At 39.2% G+C, this 25,276-nt stretch overlaps 1 protein-coding gene and 1 long non-coding RNA gene across 5 annotated transcripts in view; one reads left to right on the top strand and one right to left on the bottom strand.

The window, feature by feature from the left end:
* Positions 1 to 25,276, bottom strand: part of EPHA7 (EPH receptor A7) — a 127,428-nt gene that overhangs the window by 70,253 nt on the left and 31,899 nt on the right. For all 4 annotated transcript variants that reach the window (XM_072141938.1, XM_072141939.1, XM_072141940.1 and 1 more), the window contains exons 4-5: positions 11,109 to 11,264; positions 6,785 to 7,120 (exon numbers count right to left, since the gene is read on the bottom strand). In XM_072141938.1, the coding sequence (XP_071998039.1) occupies positions 6,785 to 7,120; positions 11,109 to 11,264 (492 nt within the window). The remainder of the gene's footprint in view (positions 1 to 6,784; positions 7,121 to 11,108; positions 11,265 to 25,276) is intronic.
* Positions 1 to 25,276, top strand: part of LOC140121852 (uncharacterized) — a 54,250-nt gene that overhangs the window by 4,352 nt on the left and 24,622 nt on the right. The window contains exon 2 of the long non-coding RNA XR_011854208.1: positions 17,769 to 17,847. This is a non-coding gene — a long non-coding RNA (uncharacterized lncRNA). The remainder of the gene's footprint in view (positions 1 to 17,768; positions 17,848 to 25,276) is intronic.

The raw sequence follows: 25,276 nt of genomic DNA, 5'->3' as shown, positions 1-25,276 counted from the left end.
CTAGTTTATCATAAAAAGCCTAACACTGAAGACAGAAGACAAATCATGTTGGTGCTGAAAACAGAATTTAAAAAAAAAAAAAGTTTAATCAAAATATAAAAATAATTAAGTGTTAAATGAAGAGATGGAGAGAAAGGATATACAATACACATATGTATGCTTTGTTCAGTTTGTCACCTGATAATATGTAGCTTCACACTAACCATCTGTAATTCTTTCTGGTAAAGAATTGCTGGCTGTGTATTGCAGTCACTTTGGAAGAAATGTGTCCAGGCATGTTTATTTTAAAATGTGACAAATCAACTGAGTTAAACAATATATTATTTCTAAATCAGTTTTCTTTCAACACCATCATATTTGACTATAGCTGAGTACTATTGTACTAATGTGTATTTTACCGGGCTGCTACGCATCATTTCTACTGAATCGAGTGAAATGGCAAATTTGTGTTTGTAGAGATGATAAAAATAAAATCTTTTCAGCGATGAGCGTTGTATAAACAAGAGAAAATGGAGCCGCCTTCCCAAACCATTCTCTAGATTCACGATTCAATCAAACACAGTCAGTCAGTGGTGACTACACCATTTCTGAAGGGAGTTTAACACGTTTTTCTCACACACTTCAGCCGATATTAGTCAAAGTGAAAAAACAACAACTGTCACAAGATGAATGGCAAAATCCACATCACAGAGATCTGGGTGCTGCCAGAAGTAAATGATTATACATAAAGGACCTCATATCGCTAACATTGATGGTATCTGTTATCTCTCACATGTTCTGGCTGGTTAACTTGTCCAAACTGACTGCTCTAAGCCCAATATAGTTTGTTTAGTTTAAAAAGTAAGAGTTCAGTTGAGGCTATTAGGCTTGCCGATAGATGCTCCTTTATCCATGAAAACATGATTTAAAGGGGTTGTCCGGGAACGAAGAACTGTAAGCAGCATGGCTAAATTTAAATATAGAGATCATCAGTTTGAGGACAATCCAACTGCTACCATCCAGCTACAGTCCTACTGTGCACTGGTGCACTGTGCTGTGTTCAGATCTTACACACCAGTGCACGAAGTCCAGCTACAATCCTGAAATATAAATGCATCTTTAACATTTGTGTGGTCAAAATGTAAAAAAGGCACAAATTTAGAACACTGGGTTTTCAGCACAAAAATTATTTGTAACTCACTGCACTTGATAAAAAGTGTCCAGGGATTAGTGAGGGGAAGGGCCTCTCATGACCAGGAAGATTTATTATAATTTACACAGGAATCTGGGATAATTATCCTCACCATGAATAGCATACATTGATTTTCTGGTGGCCATACTTTGTCTGCGCTTCTTAGTAAACTTGTCACATCTATCAAGAGTGCAGCTTGGAATAAGATCCATGTATACAAAGTTGCCTCAGTAAATCCCCCATGGTATTTCTTTCATTTTGTACACGTTTCAGGTGTTACAAGATAATACTTGTGATTATTCCTATGCCTTCCTATTAAAGTAAGGCTATGATGACATTGGGTATATTTTTGTATGGATACAATTAGTATGTGAATATATGTTTGTCTGTACAGCTATTTTTTTGGTGGTAGCGCCCTGAGGCTAGATGTACCTAATGCTATGCGGTAGGTAAATGCAATGGCGTGAACATTATTGGTAGATATTTGATCATGGACAAATTCCACCACGTTAGTTCTATATGATGTTAATGACTGAATACAGGTTATCTGGATGTAGAGACGCCATGGTTGTTTTCCTTTTCAACATACCCTTCTTTTGTCCTTGTCTTACTGACCAGGCAGGACTAGCAGATTTGCACAAATATCCCTTGTCAGATACTTTGCTACAGGACATACATCATCCTTTCCAGCTCATCCCCGATTAAATTTACTGGCTAGCAGCAATTACCTCTTCCCCAGAGCCTGACCCTCTGCTTAACAGAATAGACACTGCCCGGCTTCTCCCTTCTCCACACTTGAGCTCTTAATTGTTATTTTTTGTTTTCTACCTCTACTGCTTATTCATCCAAAATAGAAAAATATAACTAATGAATGAAAAGAAGTGTTTCTGCTTGTGCAATTGATGTATCTGAAAACTTAGTTCTTGATTATGTTCTCCCATTTACCCCTATTACTTGGATCAGTTGTTTAAAGCTGTTAATGATCCATCTGGATCAATGTCTTCGCTTGTAGATATAATTTACTGCATTGTTAGATTAGTACAGATGTTTTTATAGATGGCTATGCTCCATTTCACTGGCTGCCTTTCCACATCACATCTCTGGATCCCGGCACAAATGAAACAAATATAATTATGTGATGCTCAGCTGCAATCAGCCACCAATTAATATTTTTAGCACAAGCTCTTCTGCATATAAAGAACATTATAATTATCACTGCAAATGTAATCGTCTTTTTCAGAAATGTCAGCACTCTCACGGTCATACATGAAAGGAAGCTGTCAATTTTATATTTATACATTATGAAAAGTTGATCAAACCAAAAACTGTTGCTGTCATTTTACCAGGAAGGGAATAGAGAAGGAAGAGTTTCGCTTCTAGTACATTACATTTAATGGATTCTCTGGGGCAAGGTCAACAGCGTTTATTACACAGAACATATAGCATGCTCATACTTTATAATCTATTGAATGCTTCAGCTCAGTTCCCACATGGCAATCTCCCCCCACATCATCTATATAGCTAGATGAATAATACATGCATTAAGTTCTTTATGACGTAATGAGAAAAAAAGAAAAAAAAAAGTTCCCTCTCAGCGTTCTATGGTTTATTCTAATATTTTTCATTTGTGAATCATCTTTTTCACTGAAAACTGATGGACTTTAAATGGTCTATAACCCTTTCCAGGTTGATAGGCAGCAACAATTGCTGTTCTGAGATAACTGCTGATGTCGTTTCCCCTTGGTGTTGAGTTAAAGGGGTTGTCCAGTTTCAGGAAATAAATGTTAATGATTGTATAATGAAAGTTATGCCACATATGGATAATTGCATAATCAAAAGAACTTGGGTATGAAACATTATGGTTTATGTTGGCATTTTATTCCTTGTGAATGTTACAATTGTTTGAAAAGTACATTCAATTAGCCCCAAAAATTACAATTAAGAGCCAGAGCGGCATCATTAACAGGTAAAATAGGTTTTTTACAAATATGTAATTCTTCACCAGAGACCCTCTCAGCATTGCCGGCTTTTAATTTATTAACGCCCTGCACTACTAGTCTTGCCTTGCTTGGCTCCGGCTCTCTGAAGTCACCGGCCGGCTCCTAGCTCCTCAGGCGTGTGCAGGCGTTACAATTACAGTGCGTATCATAAATAAAAACGTTGGCGATGCCAAAAGGCCTCTGGCCTATTACATTACGAACAGTTCTAGGAACAGCATCATCTGGCGAGCCTGTAAGTGCTTCCATCTACCATCATTCTAATTGATGGTAAATGTTCTTTAAAGGGTTCACAAACTTTGTCAAAGTATTGTTACGTACGTAGAAGGGTTTAGTTTCTGTAATGGGGTAATTTATGGGGTTTTACTTTTATTCAGGCATCTCATAGTCACTTAAAAGCAGAAGAGGTCTCTCAAAACGTGAGTCTTGCCTTGTCAGATTTTAAAAAAATGGGCTGTGTCAGGAAGGTACAAAATGGGCAAGTCATTAATGCGTTAAGACATAACTAAACTATTTAACTCCTACCAATTCAAAGTCTGACTCTGGAAACCTCTCATGTCATTAGGCTTCCTGAAAGTCATGCTTGATGTTAAGGGGGCTGCCTTATAAGGTAATTAGCATCTAATGTTATCCTTATCCCATTCTGGAAAACATTTTTGCATATTCCAGGAATCAGCATCATTCATATACAAATGGGTCCCTAAAATATAAGCGAATATGTAATTACTTGTTATTTAAAATGTTGCTCCCCTTAGCAGAAATTGCTGATGACATACACTGTAATGAAGAATTTTAAAATGCTACTGGCCCTTTAATCAGTCCGTTGATTTCCTCAGACATGGGACAGAAGATGGCCGCTGGGCAAATGTCCACATCACATGTTCTGCGCCTGCCTGGGCAGGTCATGTGATCATCACTATGTTTGGCTGTAGTCCGTTGGTTGCAGTGCATCCAGTATGGCCAGTGTTGTAATGAGACATCATCTCAGTGAGGCAAAATTCAGTGACGGCAGTTACACATCATTGCTATGTTAACAGAGCAAGAAGGTCTGTTATACATCATTACTGGGAGCAGAGTATTAGAGGGAGGAGGGATTGCTGAGAACTAAAGGATCATGGGACTTGTAGTTTCCAGTGGTGGCCATCTTGGGCTAAGCCAGGCTACTAACAACTGTAAATAGCGGTATCGTGTATTTTAAAGTTGTATTGGATCAAGCATGTTTTTGAATAAAGATGAAGTTTTAACTACAAACCTGGATACAAGCGCTGGATTCACTTCCTGTTTTTCAATTGTGGCCATCTTGGTGATAATTCCTTATACTTTAGAGAGGCCATAAAATTTTGTAAATCACAAAATCAAACTATTTAAAAGCTCCATTTTGTGACTAATGAGAGTTTTGTTTTATTCATTTATTTATATCATCATGGGTTTTTTTTATCAGACGTTCATATTCCTGGAATACCCCTTTAACTAATGTAACTTAAGAAAGTTATTGAATTCATTTATGGAGTTATTGAATTTGCAGCATAGGGGAAAGAGAGTAAAAATTGTTTCCTAAAATCCTGTAAGCATATGTTCACCTGTATATCTTGACAGTGAAAATACAACAGTTTCAGCTACTAGTGTGTGAAGTAGTCAATGCATCTATGGAACAGGTGTAAAATACAACACACTAAATACAAATACTAGAAATCTAAATATCATAATAGGAAACCAGTCAAACTGGAAATCAAGTTTTATAAGCAGGCAGTTGATTCTGAGGAGCTTATATAAATGGGATGAATATACAGTTTTGCAAGAAATAATTTTTTTTACTCTGTATTTATGTCACATTTGCATGTACGTGGCCTTTGCTTCATGTTACATTCACGTTTAAGTAGCATTTACATCGCATTTTCATTCAGGTCTGCTTGGCGTTTGCATTTACATGGCGTCTACCTTGTGTTTATATTGCAGGTTTTCATTTACATTGCGTTTCCGTTGCATACATGTTTACAATGTGTTTGAGTTCACACTGTGCTCACACGTCCACCGCATTTGCATCATGGTCCCATTGCAATTTGTAACACTGCATTTTTGTAAATACCGTGTAAACGTAATATCAACAAAATACTAGCGGAATGTGTGTGAACATAGCCTTTACATCTCACATCTCACTACTGACAGTATGAATGAAGATTAGCATAACACACGCCTCCAGCCCCAGCTCCTCCTCTCTGACCAAAGACAGATTATAATGGTCAGCTACTGAGAATGATATCTCCGCAACCGTGGGGGCTAGAAGAAAAATTCAAAGTGCTCCTGAATCTGTATAGCCACCCCTTCAGAATGGTATGATAATCTCCACATGTGTGAGGGATGAAGGTTCTAATTAAGGGTGTGTCCACAGGTTGCAGTTAAAACTGCATAATTATCATTTTGGAGGTAGTTTGAGGGTGCGGTCACACCTCGCGTTTAACGTATGCGTTTAAAAACGCATTGGAATAGCTGGTGAGTGATTTGCCTAATTAAACAGCTGCTAACACCTGTGTTTACAAAACGCAACCGTTAACGCATGCGTTAACATCGCGGTTAACACATTGTTAACGCAAGTGTTAAGAGGTGTTTAATTAGGCAAATCACTCTTCAGCTATTCCAATGCGTTTTTAAACGCATGCGTTAAACGCGACGTGTGACTGCACCCTCAGGTGCAGTTTGTTATTGAAAGGCATAAACTAAACAGGTGAATCCCATTTGTTGCAGCTGTTGCATTGCATTTTGAACCGCATGTGTTAACCCCTTACCGATGCGCGCCATAATAGTATGGCACGCGTCGGGTCCCGGTGCATTGAGAGAAGGCGGCACATGACACCACCCACAGCTCTGTTCACCGAAGTATGAAAAAGTATTGGCGCCAGAAGATGGCAAAATAAAAAAAAAAATGTTTGTACAGGAGGTTTCAATTTTAATTTTTGTAAAAGTATGAAAACATTATAAAACCTATACAAATTTGGTATCACCGTAATCGTACCAACCCAAAGAATAAAGTAGACATGTCATTTGGGGTGCACTGGGGTGCATTGAAAGCTGTAAAATCCAAGCCAAGAAGAGAACTGCGCAAATGCGTTTTTTCACCATTTTTTCCCCGCTTCCCAGTACACGGCATGGAAAATTAAATACCATTACTATGAAGTGCAATTTGTTACGCAGAAAATAAGCTCTTTACGTGTAAAAATAAACATTTTTTAGATTTTTGAAGGTGGAGAGTGAAAAATAGAAATGAAAAAACAAAAAAAGGCCAAGTCGTTAAGGGGTTAAACACCACGGCTGACCGCACCCTAAAACCAGATCAAAACTGATCCAATGATGGTGTTTTAATGGCAACCTGTCGACGTTACCTGCATATAGCTTTTATGTAACTTCTGTCTTGTTGCTTGCGAGAAGAAACTTATAGACATTTCACATTACAATGCAGATAAGGAAGGAAAAAAGAAGGCCAATAAGTAAGTGAAAAGGAAGCACTTTGCTCTGAAAATAAATATTATAACATTTCCTTGATTTGTACTGTTGGTCCATGCAAACTTTGTTGAAAATTTATTGACCATTTATCCATTTAAATGATTGAAATATTACTTACCAGCTTGACCAGTTGTTATACTGACTGCAGCAAATAATCTTTGTGAACGACTCAGGTCAGTAACCCCATTTACAGCTTCAACTTCAAAGGTGTAGTTGGCATGTGCAAGAAGGTCCACAACTGTAATATAGGTATCTGTTAATCCACTTTGCTGAGGCACATATCCCACAGTATTCCCACAGGGTACACATTCCCCCTGCTCCCAGCTGCATCTTTTGCATATAACGCGATAAGTGACATCAATCCTTCCACCATTATCCGCTGGAGGACTCCATTCCAGGCTCACTGTGGTCTGGTTGATATTGTAGATTAGATTCTGTGGAGCTGAAGGTGGTCCTTTCAACAAAAGAAGTAGGGAAGCCATTAAACCACATAATAGATGAATAGTGTCTATTTATGTGCAAATTAATATTGAGGTATGGCAAAATTATGTCATGAAAACCCTGTATTAAACAGCATTTGAAGACTAGTATGCAAAGGCTAGAGACCACGCCCGCTAGGGGTGAGGGGTCCTCATCAGTAACTGTTCCATAGGGGCAAATGTTGTTCTTTGGAACTGTAAAGGTCGGTGCTTACGACTGCATGCACGGTCAGTGACCTCCGTTCCCATCGGACGGCCCTGCTAGCATAGAATAGTACTTGGTGCCGTTGCACAAGTACTTTTCCTGAAGTTGCAATAGTTAATAGCATCTGTGTCTTTAAGGGACATTTACCATCAGGATCAAGGAGTGTAAACAAAACACACTGAAATACACTGGCATTCCAGGGACCCTTCCCGCTACCCATGCCATTCCGTTTTATCATGTTGTTTGTATATCTTCAATAAAAGTCTCTTCGATTTTACCTACCTGGATTGAAGTTTACTTTTGAGCCGGAGCTCCTCCTCCCTTACACTGAAATACTGGTGTGTGCCTCCTCTTGCAGGATCTGCTCTACTTTTGTGGGGTATTCCCACAAAAACTAATTTCTCTAATTCACTAACCTGTTACTATCGGTCCTGGTGTATACAATTTCAGTTGCCCCTAGATCCGACCTTGTAACTTCAGACTTGGGGACGGGTGGCAGCCATCTTGGATGAGTACGTGCAGATGAGATTTCTGTGTCTTGTGCCTGTAGCCACATCCCCTGCAGTCCTAGCATGGAGCTCACAGACACATACACTGATTCACTTCCTGGAAGGAGATTGTGAGGAGAGACAGGCTGCAAACTACAAGCTACAAGGAGATAAGTAATCCGGGGGAAGGGGAATGCAGGCACATATCTGTGAGACTGAGAACATAGTTGTAGCAGAGTTGACTCTGTAATATGCATCTAATGGATCTCATGCATCTCTGACCTGCCTCATCCCTCTATTTGTAAAATTTGAGAATTTTCTTTTGTAGGAAAACCCCTTTAAGCTTCCTATGCCCTCGTTTTTAAGAAATAAAGGCTTTAAATATTATGAAAATGACCCTAAGGCTTATTTGCATAGCTCCTAAAGCCTTTGCTTGTTAAAACACAGGCATAAAAAGCTAAAAGAAGAGCAGATCCTGCCAGGGAGGGCATGCACCTGTGTATCAGTGTACTTGGTTTACAATCCTTCATCCTGGTGGTAGATGTCCTTTAAAAAACAGAGATGCTATAAACACAGAAAGTGACAGGGACTTTCCCCTACCTGCATTCGCACCCTAACCTAGAAAGGAATCGTGATGACGGCATGATGTAATTACGCTGCCACACTTCCTTCCAACTCCGTCCTAACGTCTTACTGTAGTGAGAAGAGGATGGCAAAGGTGAGTGATTTTATTTTGTTTTTATTTTACAAGTTAATTTCCCTACTGCACTTGGCACCTGCGACTATTCTGACTAGTAGTACAGATGGGGTACCTGTGACTATTAGCCACTGTTGGGTGCACCTATGACTTCATTGGCTACAATGGGGGCACCTGTGACTCCATTGGCTACGATTGGGACGCCTGTAACTACAATGTCTACAATTGGGCCGTCTGTGACTACATTGACTACAATTGGGTGCCTGTGACTACACTGGCTACAATTGGGGCACCTATGACTACACTGGCTACAATTGGGGCACCTATGACTACACTGGGGTACCTGTAACTACATAGACTACAGTGGGGGCCCCTGCGACCATATTGGCTACATTGGGCTGTGCTGTGCTGTGACTCCCTGCTGTTATCTTTTCCTTAGAGAAGGAGCTACGTGACAGTCTTATACTGCTACAGATTTATCATCCAGCATCAGACAATGAGATAAATCTGTTATAAGACTGTTATGGAGGCCTGGTTCTGGTCCCTTATGTATGTAGTAATCTTAGTTCTCATCTAGTTACTATGTAGCTGTATGGTTATGGTACTGTATCTATGAATAAAATGCTCATACGTATGTCATTACTGTCTACACTGCACAAATGGGTAGTAGCAATGAGGGTTGTCACGGGCAAAGGGAGGGTACCGTACACTATATAAAGAATACAAGTAATGCTATTTACTGAACTTTCATGTACTTTATACTTAATTGAATTCCAATCCTTTTATTTAGATAAATACAACACCACCATACACAATTTATTTATGTTCAGATTGTTCTACCTGAAAAGATACTGATACCACTATAACAATTTGTACAAAAACTGATGAAACTGGGAGGGGGTAGGGGGCAGAGAATCTATGACTACTGATCTCATATCGAAATATGTTTGTGGAGATAAGCTTCCACCAATGGTGAGATTTCTAAAAAGTTATATTAAAAAGATATTTCATATACTAAAAGAGGAACCATGCATAGAGCTACTGATAAAAATCCAAACTTTAGGGGAATAGTTCTTAATATCCACATTATTTATTATGTTACTTTATTATGTTATGTTACTATCTGTATAAGGCAAGTTATTTAGTATGGATTATATCATATGCTCACAAGCTGCTAAACTAGCAACATGAAATAAGAAATTAAATTATTGTTTTTAAGATAAACACAGCAAAAAAAGCTTCAAGAGGACCTGTCACAAGAAATAATCCCTCTAATAATAATACCTTAAAGTAAGCAGCTCTCTAGCCCTACCCCAGTAATAGCAGCGTTAAATTGCTAGCTGTATTGGAACATACCCAAGACCACCCCCAAGCTTAGAGCGGTCCAGTGTTTGGAGGGCTATGTACTGTAGTGTTTGCTAGTTTATCGGCAAGTTAGCAATGTAACACTGCTATTACTGGGGTAGGGCTAGGGAGTTGCTTACTTTGGCAAGTGCTCCTAGAAAGATTATTTTGGGTGACAGGTCCTCTTTAAGTGTCAAAGAAGCAGAATTCACTGTAGTATAGATAAAAATATATTTATTAAGTCACAATGAAGATGTTCATAGACCTATTCAGCCAACTGCTACCTCTCCATCTAATCTGCACCTAACCGGCTAATAATCGAATCTGGTCCCGATTACTAACCCCTTTTTGCTCATGTCTACACTATTGTATATGTCGCCATAATATTACAGCGCAGTAGCTAGGCAGCACTTTTCCACTTGCAGTTCCTAGTTGTATGGTATAGCTGAATATAGCTTTACTAGTCCAGCAAACTCTGATCTGGACTGACCATGAAATCTAATTAGTTATAGAAGATGGGGGGGGAGGGTCCCTTTCTCATTCCACCTCCAACCACCTGAATAAGACCGTTGGGTGCCAATAGATTGCCATACCCCACAGGTTTGTCGTTTATGGATGACACCCAAGGAAGCCAGCCAAAGTTTCTATCCAAATGGTACTGTATGGCCAACTGGTTAGTGTATGGCCCTGAGTCATGACACAAAGAATATGAAAGACGTTGGGCATACAGTATGTTGTGTGCACCGAGATGTGACTATGAATGTTTCAATATTTTATTCCAATATTCCATATTGAACATTTAACTAGATAGACACACATTTCCAGACTAAGGATAAATGACCCCCAATGTCTTTTATCCTCAATATTCCTAAAAAAGTGATCAATAAAGCTGGCATCATGTTGAATCTGATCACCGCCAAATAATCAAGAGTGTATTAATGACCCCACTTTAATCCAACCTGTATTTAGTAAACAACATTTCTACTGTATAGAGTTTTCTGTATTGATGGACATACTCATGCTTGAGTAGAAGACAGTTGTTTGGTGGAACATTTCTACTGTGTAGAAACTGAACTTTTCATGCTTTTCAGTTTCCATGTCAATGTGGCAGCTTTCATTAGTTAATATTTAGTATAAATGAAGACTTGCCATTTTTAGATATGGAATGCCAAATTATGTATGACAACTCTCTGGTTGATTAAGCAATGTCATTGGAATGATGAACTCACTTGTACATGCGATATATGATGGATCAGAATGGGCTCTGTAATAACCATCTTCACAGTCACAACGAGACGAGCCTTCCCTGTCAGAGAAGCTGTGCGCTGGGCACCGGGAGCACTGCAAGTCTTGTGATGAAGATTTATAGAAGCCACGACCGCAAGCTGGAAGAAGGAGAAAAGAAGGTTTACTGATGTATAATGTTCTTGTTTTGTACTATATAGAAATATTTTTATTACCGAGATGGAATTTGGTAAGTCAGTACATAATGTATGTATTTACAACCCCCATCCCCATTAACAAGTTTTAATAAACAAAATAAACACATAACTTTGCCTTTACATTAAATGTAGTGAATGTTATTATTTTGACTGTATGTCCAATTTTTTGCAAAAACTTCTGTTCATCTGAATGGGGCTTACAGAAATTCATCTGCTGCCTGCCAATTTAGATGAATAGAACTGATTTTCTGACATTTCTGCAAAAAAAGCTTTCATTTGTAAATTTACTATTTCTGTGCTTTTGGAAGAAAGTTATCAGTCAGCTGTTGGTGGGGTGAAGAGGAAGCGACGGGGGTTGATTCACAATAATTTCACTTTCTCTAATCCATTTTGGTTTTCCGATTGTAGATTTTAACTACTCCTATTTCTGCCCATCATCTGCGATTATGAAGGCTGCCATCTTGCCTGATCTCCAGTAATTGAATTTGGGGGCCAACTCCCTGATGTTTAGGGAGAGTTTTCTTGGCCTGCAATGATGTTTTTTTCTATAGTTGTGTTTTCTACTATTGTAATCCTTTCTGTGATTAATTTAGGTGACTGCTGTACAGAAAATCTCCACAGAAGTCCATTTCTAAGCCTAATGTCCCGAGTAAAAATACAGAATGTAGTACCTCTTATTAAATAGAGATCAGCATCATTTTAAAAGTTGATTTTAGAAGGAAGGAGGCCATAGATAACAAATATAAGACGATTACCAGTCACAGTGTCTAGATCTCTGAATAAGAGCCCCTGGTTTATCATACATTTTCATGGTAGATTTCCCGGGATAACAAAAATGTCATTTTCTAGTTATAGCTTCTTTTCGATAAATTGTGATGCAAGATTGAATGGGGGAACAGTAATTGGAAGAAAATATTTTACAAACATTAAACATGTAACTGTATTCACTTCCAACGATTTATGTTCATTTTTATTCTGATATTAATAATGCAGAAATATGTGTGACTTTTATGCATTTTTTATTTGTTTGTATGTGTGCATATCATATTTTTTCCCGTTCTTAGAATTGTGGTAAAGGGAGTTACTGTTTAGTCATGTAAAAGGTATTCAGTGGAGAAGAAGCAGCAGTGCTATTAGGTCTTTATTACATTTTTTCATTAAGATGTTAGCACAACAAATACTACCATTAAAATCATGTCCTAAAAAGGAAATATTTCTCATCCTACAATTTGTAAACAATATTCAGTCTGTGCTGCAGACAAAAACAAAGTGCTACAAGTCACATACAGGAAAAAGTATGGTTTAAGTATCTCAGTCAGGAGAGCCATACTGCCTTAACCATAGGCTGCCAGGAATCTGGCTCTGCAGTGATAGGTCAGTTATCTCCACTCCTTCCATCTCTAGGCATCCTTTAAAGTATTCCAGCAAAGTTATGATTTTACTAAATTATTATATGTGATTCCACCTTTAAAAAAAAAAAAAACAATGCCCATATTGTGCTGCTCGCCCTTTTCTTTCCAAAGTTCTAGCATTTTCTGTTTAGTAAGTGTTTGACAAAAATCTTTCTCATCAGAGATGAAGTGGGTGGAGACTAATATCTGTCAGTCTATGCTCTCAAGTTAAGGCCAGTTAGCTTGCCCATAAATCCCATGATGCCTTGTATTCTCTCTCAAAGTAATTTAGCATTAAATCCATTTAGTTTCCCACAACTAAATCCACTGAACACTGCACATACTGGATGTATATGGCGACGGCCTGGAAGCTTCTATCACATGGTGGAGCAGGGAACATGTAATTAGTGAAAGAAATCCAAACAAACCAGTTACATGATGTATATAGCCTGTGCTGTGTGAGCACTAAGGGTTAATAGCTTATTTGCACAGTGCTGATTACTGCTGATGACAAGGTTAGGGAATGGCTGTAGCATGAGGTGCAGAGAGAGACAGAGAAAGTTCTGTAGAATCACACACTATTCTGTGCAGGAGACATCTGTAACGTCCAAAAGTGACGTGATTGCTCTGCATTTCTTACACACTGCGTTGGTTGACTGGCCACATAATTATGTGACCAGAGATACTTCTGGCCCAGCCAATAAGACAACAATGCGCTGCAGTACAATGGAGTCGGAGGAGGTAAGTACTTTTTTCTTTTCTCAAGTCCACATTCCTGTGCACCAAAAATCTGACATGGAAGAATCATGACCATGTTGAATGGAAGTGATTGAGTCCATTAAAAAGGCACAAATGTTTGCTTAAAGTGTTGACATCTGTCTTATACTGTTGGATTGACAGACTGACAATGATAGAGAGATAAATAGATGATAAACTCCCCATCGTTTTACACCAAATAAACTTATATGACATTACAGAATGTTACAAATGTGTGTTTGAAATGTCACTTATTTTCAAAATTAAAGTGTAAAAAAATGCCATATGCTTGTGGTATTTTACATGTCAGATGGAAATGTATATGTGCAGACTAGCTGAGCTGATGGGAGAGACACCTGGGAGAGTAAAAAGCAGAAGTGGAAGCTTTGCATAATGCATTTGGGTTGTATTTAAGCTTTCTTTATTTGGATTTCAAAGGTTCTCTCACTGATGCCATGCTAAGTATCAGTATTAGCAAATATCTGTGTAAACTGCAGAAACTAAACTTACTTAACTGCAAAACGGAAAGTCAGCTGGACTTGTGCATATATAAAAGAAGACATGTTTATGTATTAGGAAAGCTAAAAACATACATAGTGTAAAGATGCATCACACTTCTGAAGGAAAAGCCACTTTAAGGCTGAACTTTGGCTAAAATAAACAGTCCTTACTGCTCACAATAAAAATTCCCTGTACTCCGTATATTAGACGGAACACAAATAACATTTGCCTTATATGCATAATATTGTCTGCAATCCACTAATGGTATAAATGAATAAGGCTTCTTAATAAAGACAAGTGATACAATGGGAATACACTCAACAGTGCGCATCAGCTGACTAGGGTATGTTATATATCAGGAAAGACTTATGCATACTACTGGATACATTATGCATATGCATAATCAATTTCTTAAATGGATAATTAAAATATAGCCATCATTAGTAAAGATTTCCCTTGAAACGAATGTCACATGAAGAAAAAGTAAACCGCCTCATCTTGTAAGTCGAAATTCTCAAAGGAAATGCTCCCAGTTTCTAAAGGCTATAAATAGACAACGTAGAAGTAGGAGGGAGCAAAGTGTCATGATATAAAGAAAGGAGAAGGGAAATTTATACAAATCAATTCAGCTAAAAAAAGGACGACTGAGATGTGTTGTTTCTAGTTATTGACTCATGGTCCCATTTGGTGCTTCTCCCGTACAACTGTTTTATCCTGCTAAACAGGTTTTTACTTTACCTTTATTTTGCTTTCCAGTCTCACAATGTGTTATGCATGCTGGATACAAATGACACACTATTACTATGACTATTCATACAAAGAAATGTTAAAAAGAACATATAACATATCTAACATAGCTAGCCAGTGTGTTTGGTTCTAGAATGCACTGAAAATAGTGTATGTGGTTGATTATACAATGGCCATTCAATATACACCTACAAACACCAAACTAAGCCATTTTTAGCCAAAAGTATACAAAAATCTTTATTTCATTTCATTATAAAATTACATATTCCACAAAGGAAAAAAGGGGGGGGGGGGGGATACAAGCGGATAGTGAGGATGTCACACAGGGACACTTAAAAACATGGGCATCTGGGAGAGTAATGAATGTTAGAACATCATGTCACATGGGTAAAAAATGATCGTATAGTTCATACACAAATATATGACAACAGCCATGCACGAGATACTGATAAATATTCAGACTGATAGTACAGCTTTTTAAATACATAAAGTGCTCAGTGCATGTGCAAATAATACATTGTAAACATACCCATGTTTAAATTGTGCCTCCCGTCTGCTATGGATGGATTCCCCGACGCGCGTTTCGGCGCAAGCCTCCGCTTGTATCCCCCACCCCCACCCTTTTTTCCTTTGTGGAATATGTAATTTTATAATGAAATGAAATCAAGATTTTTGTATACTTTTGGCTAAAAATGGCTTAGTTTGGTGTTTGTAGGTGTATGTTTTCAAAAAGCCAGCCAGATGATTTTTGACCGAGATTTAGAAAGGGTTGACAAATAGAATGCCACTATCTTGGTACTATGGATATTACAAATTTATATCCTTTTCCATATTCGTAGCCCAATTTTTTGCATTAATGGCCATTCAATGTATATTACTGGCCACACATTATTTAAAACCCCCAATGGGGAGATGGCTTCCAAAAGAAAAAGCCTTTAAATAGATTTTACAATCTGCAGGTCCCACTGACTATAGAGAGTATCTGAACAAGTTTAGTTAAAGGACATCTACTACCAGGATGAAAGACTATGCAAATTGCTCCAGGCTCCATTAACACCTCAGTCTCATTTGCATACACAGTCCTTCATCCTGGTAGTAGATGCCCTTTAAGGCTTAGTTCATTACATCGTCAGGGGATTCCGTTACACTCTCCATTTAAGGAAGTGTAACAGAAACGAAGAATGAAATGTGTAAGGAATATCTTTGTTCACCTTGCGTTCTCCATTGACTTACACGCAAGGAAAGTTGCCTTACAAAATAATATAATAGCAGGAAACAATGGAGGGAATTAATAAACACTGGAGTTTTGAAGGCCAGTCTTAAAACTTCCCCTGCTGGAGGTCCTCCGCCCCATATTCACAAAGAGGTCTCTTAGCATACACGAGCATAAACGGGTCTACTAGTTTACCATAGTCTCCGCCGGTTTACTCCTCACCCTCTCTCCACCCTGACACCCCCATAGTGGTGTGTGGGTCAAAAAAGGCCAAAGGCATAATGAGTCTCCCCCTGTGTGTATTAAAACCAAAGGTTGAAGTCTCACCTTTACAGTGTTTGTTGTTTATCTTTCCCTTTCTGGGATTTTTCACAGCTGTGACATCCCTCACAATTGTTGGGGTTTCCTTAGAAATGCCTTGGACTGCTATCCTGGTATTTAACCCTTTTTGTATTTCTCTACAAACAAGCCTCTCCAGAAGTTTCCTCAAAAATATCACTGCACAACGATTGCTGTATCCATCACACCAAGAAGCTTTGCCAACGTATGAATTCAAAGAATATTTTTATTGTCTGCAAGATCATAAAATTGGTGGTTACCATCCACCCTGGCGGACCTTTAATAGGTTGCCATTTATTGGAATGCATGGTTTAAAAAATGCCTAAATACAACAGTGGCTCCTGTAACTTTGGTGGAAAACATCTCCAAAAAAGGAAAATATCTCCCCTGTCTGAGAATAGAAGCCAAGTTGTCCTAGCTGTTGTCTCTTGCCAAGTACTGAACAACAAAAAAGGCTCATGAGAAGAATATTTACACAGTCTGGTACTTATGTACTTGACAGACGAGAAGGTACCAAATAGATATTTTATATTAGGGACAATTAAAAGTACAGTAACAGCACATATGAAGAACTTTCACTCCTAAAAACCTAGGATTGACAATGTGAGCTATGAAATCTTGCTGTCACGTCGGTGTCTGCTCTGCTATAATTCAGCACAGAATGCACAGCTTGCAGGAAGAGTACTCCCACAGTCAGTGCTGCTGACCTCATCTGGGATGGACAGGTCCAGAATCTTTATTTTAATCATATTGACAGCTCACACTGGGAGTAATTACAACAATCGGACTCAATTCCAGACCTCCTGTTTCACATACAATGCAATTTCTTAGACTGAAAATGAGCTGCAGATGATATATCACAATACAGAAAATGCATGGCAAGATGAACAAGCCAAAGCAAAGTGCTTAAAAGCTTCCAGGACTTAGAAATAGCAGCAGCGCAAAAAGCTACATGGCAGAATATCAACAAATGAAAACAATATATATGGGGTTTAAATATAATATTTCAGTCGGATAACGAGAAAAAGCCCGTTTATAGAGTCTTGATGGAAGCCGGAAAAGTGGCTAGGATTAAGTATTATATTGGCAATGACTATTCTTATGTCTATTTTTAACAATACCTTGACATGTATTTGCACAATATGCAAAAAGAACATATATTGTCCAGCATATTAGTAATAAATTAATATTCAGCAACCGTTAACAATAACTGGAAAACTAGGATTTTGTATCTTTATGTATACAGTACTCTTCTGCAGACATCTCATCTCAACCCCCTCCAAGGAGTAATCCTCTTTTGTACATGGCTTCCCAAAGGACACAGACAATTCAAGTATATTTTGTATGTAAAGGGCAGATGGTAGAGGTGTACTAATGTATAACCCCAGCAATTTCCAATTTCGTTACAGAGGTCCATTGCGATAAATGGAAAACTGAAGTTCTGTATTGCACGTCACATTGATGTTACCAAAGTCTTCTTTCTCTCTAACTACGGTTTAGATACCCCCAAAAAGACGCAAGTGACCAGACTGTGAAACTCCTGCATAAAGGATCGCCTGACTTGGTGGCAATGGTTCAGGTGAATACATGTGTAGTCAAGGATTTGTTATTGTTTCATGCTAACCGCAAGGATTTAAATATCAGTCTTCGCCAAACTCTTTCTGTACTATGCATTACTAACAGATGTTCCATGGACACCATCTGGTATTGGAGACAGAAACAGAGATTGCCGATACCAAAATGAAATGTATCCTTCAGGATACTTAAATATCTATGTAAAGGTTGACACTAATTTAAAATGTGCAAATATGCATGTTATGAGCTAATCCAACAGGGATACAGTAAAGTCTGTTAGAAAATCACATTATATGCAATTATGAATATAATTCTTACATGAATTATGTAAACTATAGAAGCTAGACAAGTCCTTTAGTTTCACTTAAGGCTAGAGACTATATTATGATAATCTTTGACCTGTTTTGTCCGGTGGCCGAGGATAGGGCCTAGCTTGTCCTTGTGGGAAAACCCCTTTAAAGAAAATCTACCATCAAAATAAAGCATGATAAACTGGGGACATTTATTTATAGATCCAGGCACTATGACTGGTAATCTTCTTATAGTTGTTATCCATGTCTTCCTTCTTTCTAAAATCACCTTTTAAAGTCATGCTAATGAGCTGGATGGGCTCATGGTTCTGTTACAAGTGTTACCATAAGGGTTACCAAGAAATATGTGAGTTTATACGAATGGGGACTTTTTCATGAAGGGGACTTTATCAAGCATCTATGATCAAGCACTCACCACTTTTCCTTCTTTCCCTTAACTATATTCACATAGTGCTTACTACAGTGAATGTTTTCTTGCATTAAAACTAATTATTCCTTATAACATAGTCCATATATAAAGGCATCAACACAACACTGACAGACTGCATCTTACCATAATGTGAGTGATAAAGCTCATGAAAGTTTAGTAGTTAATTACAGATAACACAGTTTGCTCATCTATTATAAAACCAAATCAATACTTTAAGCTCTAGTTATTGAAAACAAAGCTCTTCATGAAATTTGCTTGCAATAAGTAGATTTCTAGGGTCTGAGCCTCATATATTTTATAATGCCTGATGTAAGTGATACAGCGTTACAAAACAACCTGACCAATGCCAAGATTTCCATTCCAAAATCTTTGTTGCTGTATGAGAGCTAACATTTTTCATCTTCTACAAACAACTTCATGTAGCTAGAAGTAACTTCCATGAATTATCTGAAAAATATTTAGAATATCTATCAAGGCCAAATTTCCCTTAACTTGATGACTGAACACAGAAGATACTATTTTAGGTTTCCTCTTGTGAATTGCTGAAATAATTGGCTTTTCCTAGAATGTACTGGCACAACACTAATCTATTCATTCATTCATGCCTGCTTTTTCTTTTTGATAAATTGGCAATGGAATTCCACATCCCCAATAAAAGATCTTCACTTATAACATGCTGACAATTGCAGCAAATGCAATCTTATTTATAACAACAGTTTAGTAAGAATATTTAACATGGCATCAAGTGGACAGAGTGTCATTTTTATCAAATAAACCTATACACATGATATAAAAGACAATGTTTTGATAAGAGAGTGGATCACATACATTTCATGGCCTCTTTCATACATGTCACCTTCACACTTTTATGGAATGGCCATTTAATTTGGGAATCATGTCTTATATTCCCTTTTTATCCATACAGTATATTTATAGATCTTTACTGCTTCTGGCCTGCCCACTGTTATTTACTGCTGGTGACCTGGGTCCTTCAAAACCCTTCTCTTTTTTTCATGCCCAGCGCTCAAACAAAGCATAGCAGTGCAGAGAGAAGAGGAAGTGGCTGGACCTCTTCCTCTGAGCGTGTTGGCAGTCATGTGACTGAAAACGTGATAGCCAGGATGCTGGTAGTGAGTGGCGGATGAAGAGACTGCATAGATCCAGCACAGCCTTAATATTCCCCAATGGTTTATGCTCATCTTTGAGGGACAAAACCCAAGATACAAAAATAAGATAAAGAAGATTTTAAAAAATATATTAAAAAAAACATCAAATATGAGTTTGTAGGTAAAAGAAGAAAATCGATCCAGCATGTCATTGATCAGCGGTAAAACTACTTTAATATTCCTTATAAAAAAAAAAAAAGAGACAAATCACCCAAAACAGCCAAGCGTCACAGACGGGCGTGTTTCGACACACTGTGTCTTTATCAAAAATGTGTTTGTCCCTCACTAATGTCATCCTATATGACACCCAGTTATTAACATACATGTGACATAACATTTGTGGCATATAGTGCCAAAGAATGTTTTAAGTCTAGAATTTTTCTTTTTTTACCATTTTATCAAGTTTGAAGCCTAAAACTTTGTTTTAAAAGTAAAAATTCAACAAAAATATTATCTAAAAAAGAAAAAAATAAAAAATAAATCTATAAATGTTAAAGCCATTTAAAGAACATGTTAAAAAAAATAATAAATTGTGTCTGGTCCTGAAGACGCCGATTACACTGGTTCTGTGACAGCTTACATTTTGTGAAGGTATATGGAAAAACTATATGTGCATGTATATTTAAAACTATAAAAAAATTTAGTTTTATCCTTTTATCTAGATAGAAAAACCGAGGGGGATGAATAAAATTTGACAGTGAGAGGAGAAATCTAAACGCAGGTTCAACATGCTTGAGACAACCATGCTGTTCCCAAACCCAGAAGAATTTAATATCTTTGATGAGCGATACAAATTCAAGGTTCTTGAGAAAGAACTGAAGCATTGTAAGCTTTTCAATGATGTGTTATCCGGCAGTGAGAGTTTCAATGTTTTAGAAAAGTTGTTGTCCATTGTGTCTATCCTCCCTGTGTTCGTTGTCAAAGAGGCTTCATCATTCTTGAATCTCATTAAAAGTTGAGGTCAGCAATGGAAGCAGACGGTTTAAGTTACGTGGTGGGGAGCAACATGAAACTGCAGTGGTGAAAGAAGTTAACCTTTCATAAACTGCGCAGCAAGTGAAACTACCAGTATAGCAAAAGGATAGACTGAGGCCACATAAATAGTTATTCTTGTTGTCCCTGATGAATCAGATTTTAATTGAGATCCCAAAACACAGTTTACACATAAAAATGTATGCGGTAGGGACAGATCGTGACAGTCTACAATTACACACAAACAGAATATCCCCCCCAGAACTGTAAAAATGAATTATTTAAAATAGTAAACAATAAATAAAAGGCAATCTACCATGAAAATCAAACATCATAAACCAGGCACCGTGACTGTGATAATCTTCTTATATTTGTTATCATGGCCTCCTTCCTTCTAACATCAACTTTTAAAATTAAATGAGCACTTTTTCTGTAATCTCAATGAAGAGTCCTTTTATAGAGGGATCCTAGAAATCCCCATAGAGCTCACTCACTTTCAAAGCTGTTGTTAGCTTCTACAATCTTTGCAGGTAAAGAACAGCAATACTAGTGCCATCTATGCCGTCAAGAATTAATAGAAAGCCCAGAATCCAATTTAACATCAAGGATAATGGACCCAGTCATGATAAATTCCACCCACAGTTTTAAGTTCAATGAGGTCTAAGATACTATTATTACTCATTCACAATACCCAGAGACAATTGTCAGCTTCTGGAAAGCTGTGTTCTAAAGGTGACCTTACTTTCTTAAAGTATCAAAAATGTAGTATAATTAACTATATTGGTTTAAATCAGTTAAATAAATAATTGGGGAAAAAGTCATGAGAAGGATAAATTCTGCATTGGACCAATTAAAAATTTTGGGCAATCAATCTTTAAAACCGAAGCTTTTGAACAATATTGTAGATTCCCATGGAAAACAATGGTCAGTGGAATTGTGGTACTTTTCAATGCCGATTCTATATGATATGGGCAAAATCTTGAGATAACTTAAGAAACAAATTAAGCGACAGAGTCCTAAAAACTACTTTCTGGCAGTACCATAATAAAAAATAAAGAGTTCAGGCATTCTGTATAAAGAGTATACAAAACAATATTGAGGTCCTGGAAGTGTAGTTCGAAGCACCTTAATTCCCTTTCTCCTTTTCCTTGTCTGATAACTGAAATCACAGCTTTGCTGACAATACGAAAGAAAAAGAACTTCAATCCATACAAGTGATTTCTTCAGAGACCAAGCGGGAGAATAGGTGAGAATTAACCATCATTCTGTATAATGAAAGTGGCTCCATCTTTGCACTGCAGCTCTGGCCCCCTCCACATTAGATTAATCAGGAGAATAACTATTCTATCTCCCATGGTAGATGCAGTCTCTGCAGTCCCAGTGTGCACTTCTGCCTGGCTAGCTCCATAGGAACAGCTGGACACGATGACAATGTTAAACCAGCTGTTAGCTCCGCCAGTCTAAAGTGTCCCATCAGACTGAAACAAAGGACGTACAAAACGTTCTCTGCACAGTAGGATGTGCCAGTGGTGTTGCCATATATCTTCAGCTGATAATTCTGCTATATTTTAAGCCACATGTGTTGTGTGCTGTGGAAATATAGCATTTTCCAATCAAAAATTGCAAATAATAAATGGATGTTAGCCTGTTTTCTGTATCATTTTTCTTACCATTTCTTCTCTGGCAGAGTTCTGGATTGTGCCCATTAATGGTATAAGCATTTTCTACTTCAATATTAAAGTAGAAGATGAAGGTGTTCATATGTTTATAGGATTTTCCCTAACCACTGAATATAATATAAAGACAACAATCAAGTAATGATAGATACATAGCACCAGTCTTTGTGCAACTCCGCTGCTAAGTAAATATATGAGAGCTAAGGTACAATACCCAGCGGAGCCACGATAGAGTATAGAGTTACGCTTCCAGGCAGAGGTCGCATTAGCGCCTCACCACGCGTCATAGACGCGTGATGAGGCGCCATTACCCCCCAAAATAATTGCCATGCGTAAAGTTATGCTTGGCAATTATTCCCTGTAGCGCGCAGGCTGAGCGGCCCGGCGCGCGCTGCAAAAGAGGTAAATGTCGCGCGATCACAGCGCGCGCCGGGCCGCTCAGCGCGACACTTGACACAGTGATCTGTGTCCATAACTCCCAACATTTGGGAAAAGGAAAGAGGGACAAAATGGCGGCGATCCCCCTAAGCCACACCCCCAATCACTCCCTGGCCACGCCCCAAATTTTAGCCATATTAAAATAATAAAAATCATCATTTAAAAAAAAAAAAAATATATTATCCTCATTGGGATTTGAACCCAGAACCTGCAGTGTGCATGTGCAATAATAACACAGCGCCTCAACCCACTGAGCTATCACCTCAGTGATTAACAAGTAGAGAATTTTGGTAACTAAGAACTATATACTGCCTTGGTATATAGGGAGGGATCTTCTCAGATTATTGTAATTATTGAGACTATTATTATTATTATGGAGATTATTATTATTATTGAGATGATTATTATTATTTTTACCATTATTAATAATCATCTCCATAATAATAAAATTTATAATAATAATAATAATAGTCTGAATAATTACAATAATAACCTCTGAGAAGATCCCTCTCTATATATCAGGGCATTAGTCTGTGTCACAGTGTAAATGGCAGATAACACTTCTTAGTTACCAGAAATCCTCAGCTCTGTATCACTGGGCTTATAGCTCAGTTAGTTAAGCTCCTGTCTATGGTGCACAGGGTCCCAGGTTCGAATCTCAGCCTGGCCAAAACTTTATGTAATTTAATTATATAAAGAGCTTGTGTCTGGGGAAGACCTGGAGACCATATATGGACAGATAGAGATCTGACCTGATGACGTGGTCCCTGCTCTCTCTGCTAAGCCGACACTTCTCTGAAAAGGATTCCCTGCCCGATGTCTGCTCTGGGGAACCCTAGGAGATGCAGTGACCATATATGGACAGATCTGAAGTTGATGACGTGGTCCCTGCTCTGCGCTAAGCCCGACACTTCTCTGAAAAGGATTCCCTCCCGATGTCTGTAGAAGCCATTCTGTACTGTGAGTTCAGACTTTCAAAGTATTTACTATGCGGACACAGCGCCGGGACACAGCGGGACCTGGGGGGAGAATCCGTGACAATCTCATAGCTGCCCGTGACGCGGGGCAGGGGTACGAAAAACGGGAAAGTCCCGTCAAAATCGGGACGGTTGGGAGCTATGTGTGTCAGCAGCGCTCCGGAGCGAGAGCGCAGGCCCTGTGATACCTGTGGACAGCGGGGGTCCTGCTCCATCTCTACCTGCCCGCAGATCCGGACGGGTGAGTGTGTGATTGTAAGTGTAGTGTTCTGTGTGTGCAGTGTAGTGTAGTGTTCTGTGTGTGCTGTGTAGTGTGCGCCGTGTGCGCTGTGTAGTGTGTGCCGTGTGCGCCGTGTGCGCTGTGTAGTGTGCGCCGTGTGCGCTGTGTAGTGTGTGCCGTGTGCGCCGTGTGCGCTGTGTAGTGTGTGCCGTGTGCGCAGTGTGCGCTGTGTAGTGTGTGCCGTGTGCGCTGTGTAGTGTGTGCCGTGTGCGCAGTGTAGTGTGTGCCGTGTGCGCAGTGTAGTGTGTGCCGTGTGCGCAGTGTAGTGTGTGCCGTGTGCGCAGTGTAGTGTGTGCCGTGTGCGCAGTGTAGTGTGTGCCGTGTGCGCAGTGTGTGCTGTGTAGTGTGTGCCGTGTGCGCAGTGTGTGCTGTGTAGTGTGTGCCGTGTGCGCAGTGTGTGCTGTGTAGTGTGTGCCGTGTGCGCAGTGTGTGCTGTGTAGTGTGTGCCGTGTGCGCAGTGTGTGCTGTGTAGTGTGTGCCGTGTGCGCAGTGTGTGCTGTGTAGTGTGTGCCGTGTGCGCAGTGTGTGCTGTGTAGTGTGTGCCGTGTGCGCAGTGTGTGCTGTGTAGTGTGTGCCGTGTGCGCAGTGTGTGCTGTGTAGTGTGTGCCGTGTGCGCAGTGTGTGCTGTGTAGTGTGTGCCGTGTGCGCAGTGTGTGCTGTGTAGTGTGTGCCGTGTGCGCAGTGTGTGCTGTGTAGTGTGTGCCGTGTGCGCAGTGTGTGCTGTGTAGTGTGTGCCGTGTGCGCAGTGTGTGCTGTGTAGTGTGTGCCGTGTGCGCAGTGTGTGCTGTGTAGTGTGTGCCGTGTGCGCAGTGTGTGCTGTGTAGTGTGTGCCGTGTGCGCAGTGTGTGCTGTGTAGTGTGTGCCGTGTGCGCAGTGTGTGCTGTGTAGTGTGTGCCGTGTGCGCAGTGTGTGCTGTGTAGTGTGTGCCGTGTGCGCAGTGTGTGCTGTGTAGTGTGTGCCGTGTGCGCAGTGTGTGCTGTGTAGTGTGTGCCGTGTGCGCAGTGTGTGCTGTGTAGTGTGTGCCGTGTGCGCAGTGTGTGCTGTGTAGTGTGTGCCGTGTGCGCAGTGTGTGCTGTGTAGTGTGTGCCGTGTGCGCAGTGTGTGCTGTGTAGTGTGTGCCGTGTGCGCAGTGTGTGCTGTGTAGTGTGTGCCGTGTGCGCAGTGTGTGCTGTGTAGTGTGTGC

The sequence above is a fragment of the Engystomops pustulosus genome, chromosome 3, assembly GCF_040894005.1.
Source record: "Engystomops pustulosus chromosome 3, aEngPut4.maternal, whole genome shotgun sequence".
Taxonomy (NCBI): Eukaryota; Metazoa; Chordata; class Amphibia; order Anura; family Leptodactylidae; genus Engystomops; species Engystomops pustulosus.
This window is presented reverse-complemented; position numbering and strand designations above follow the sequence as displayed.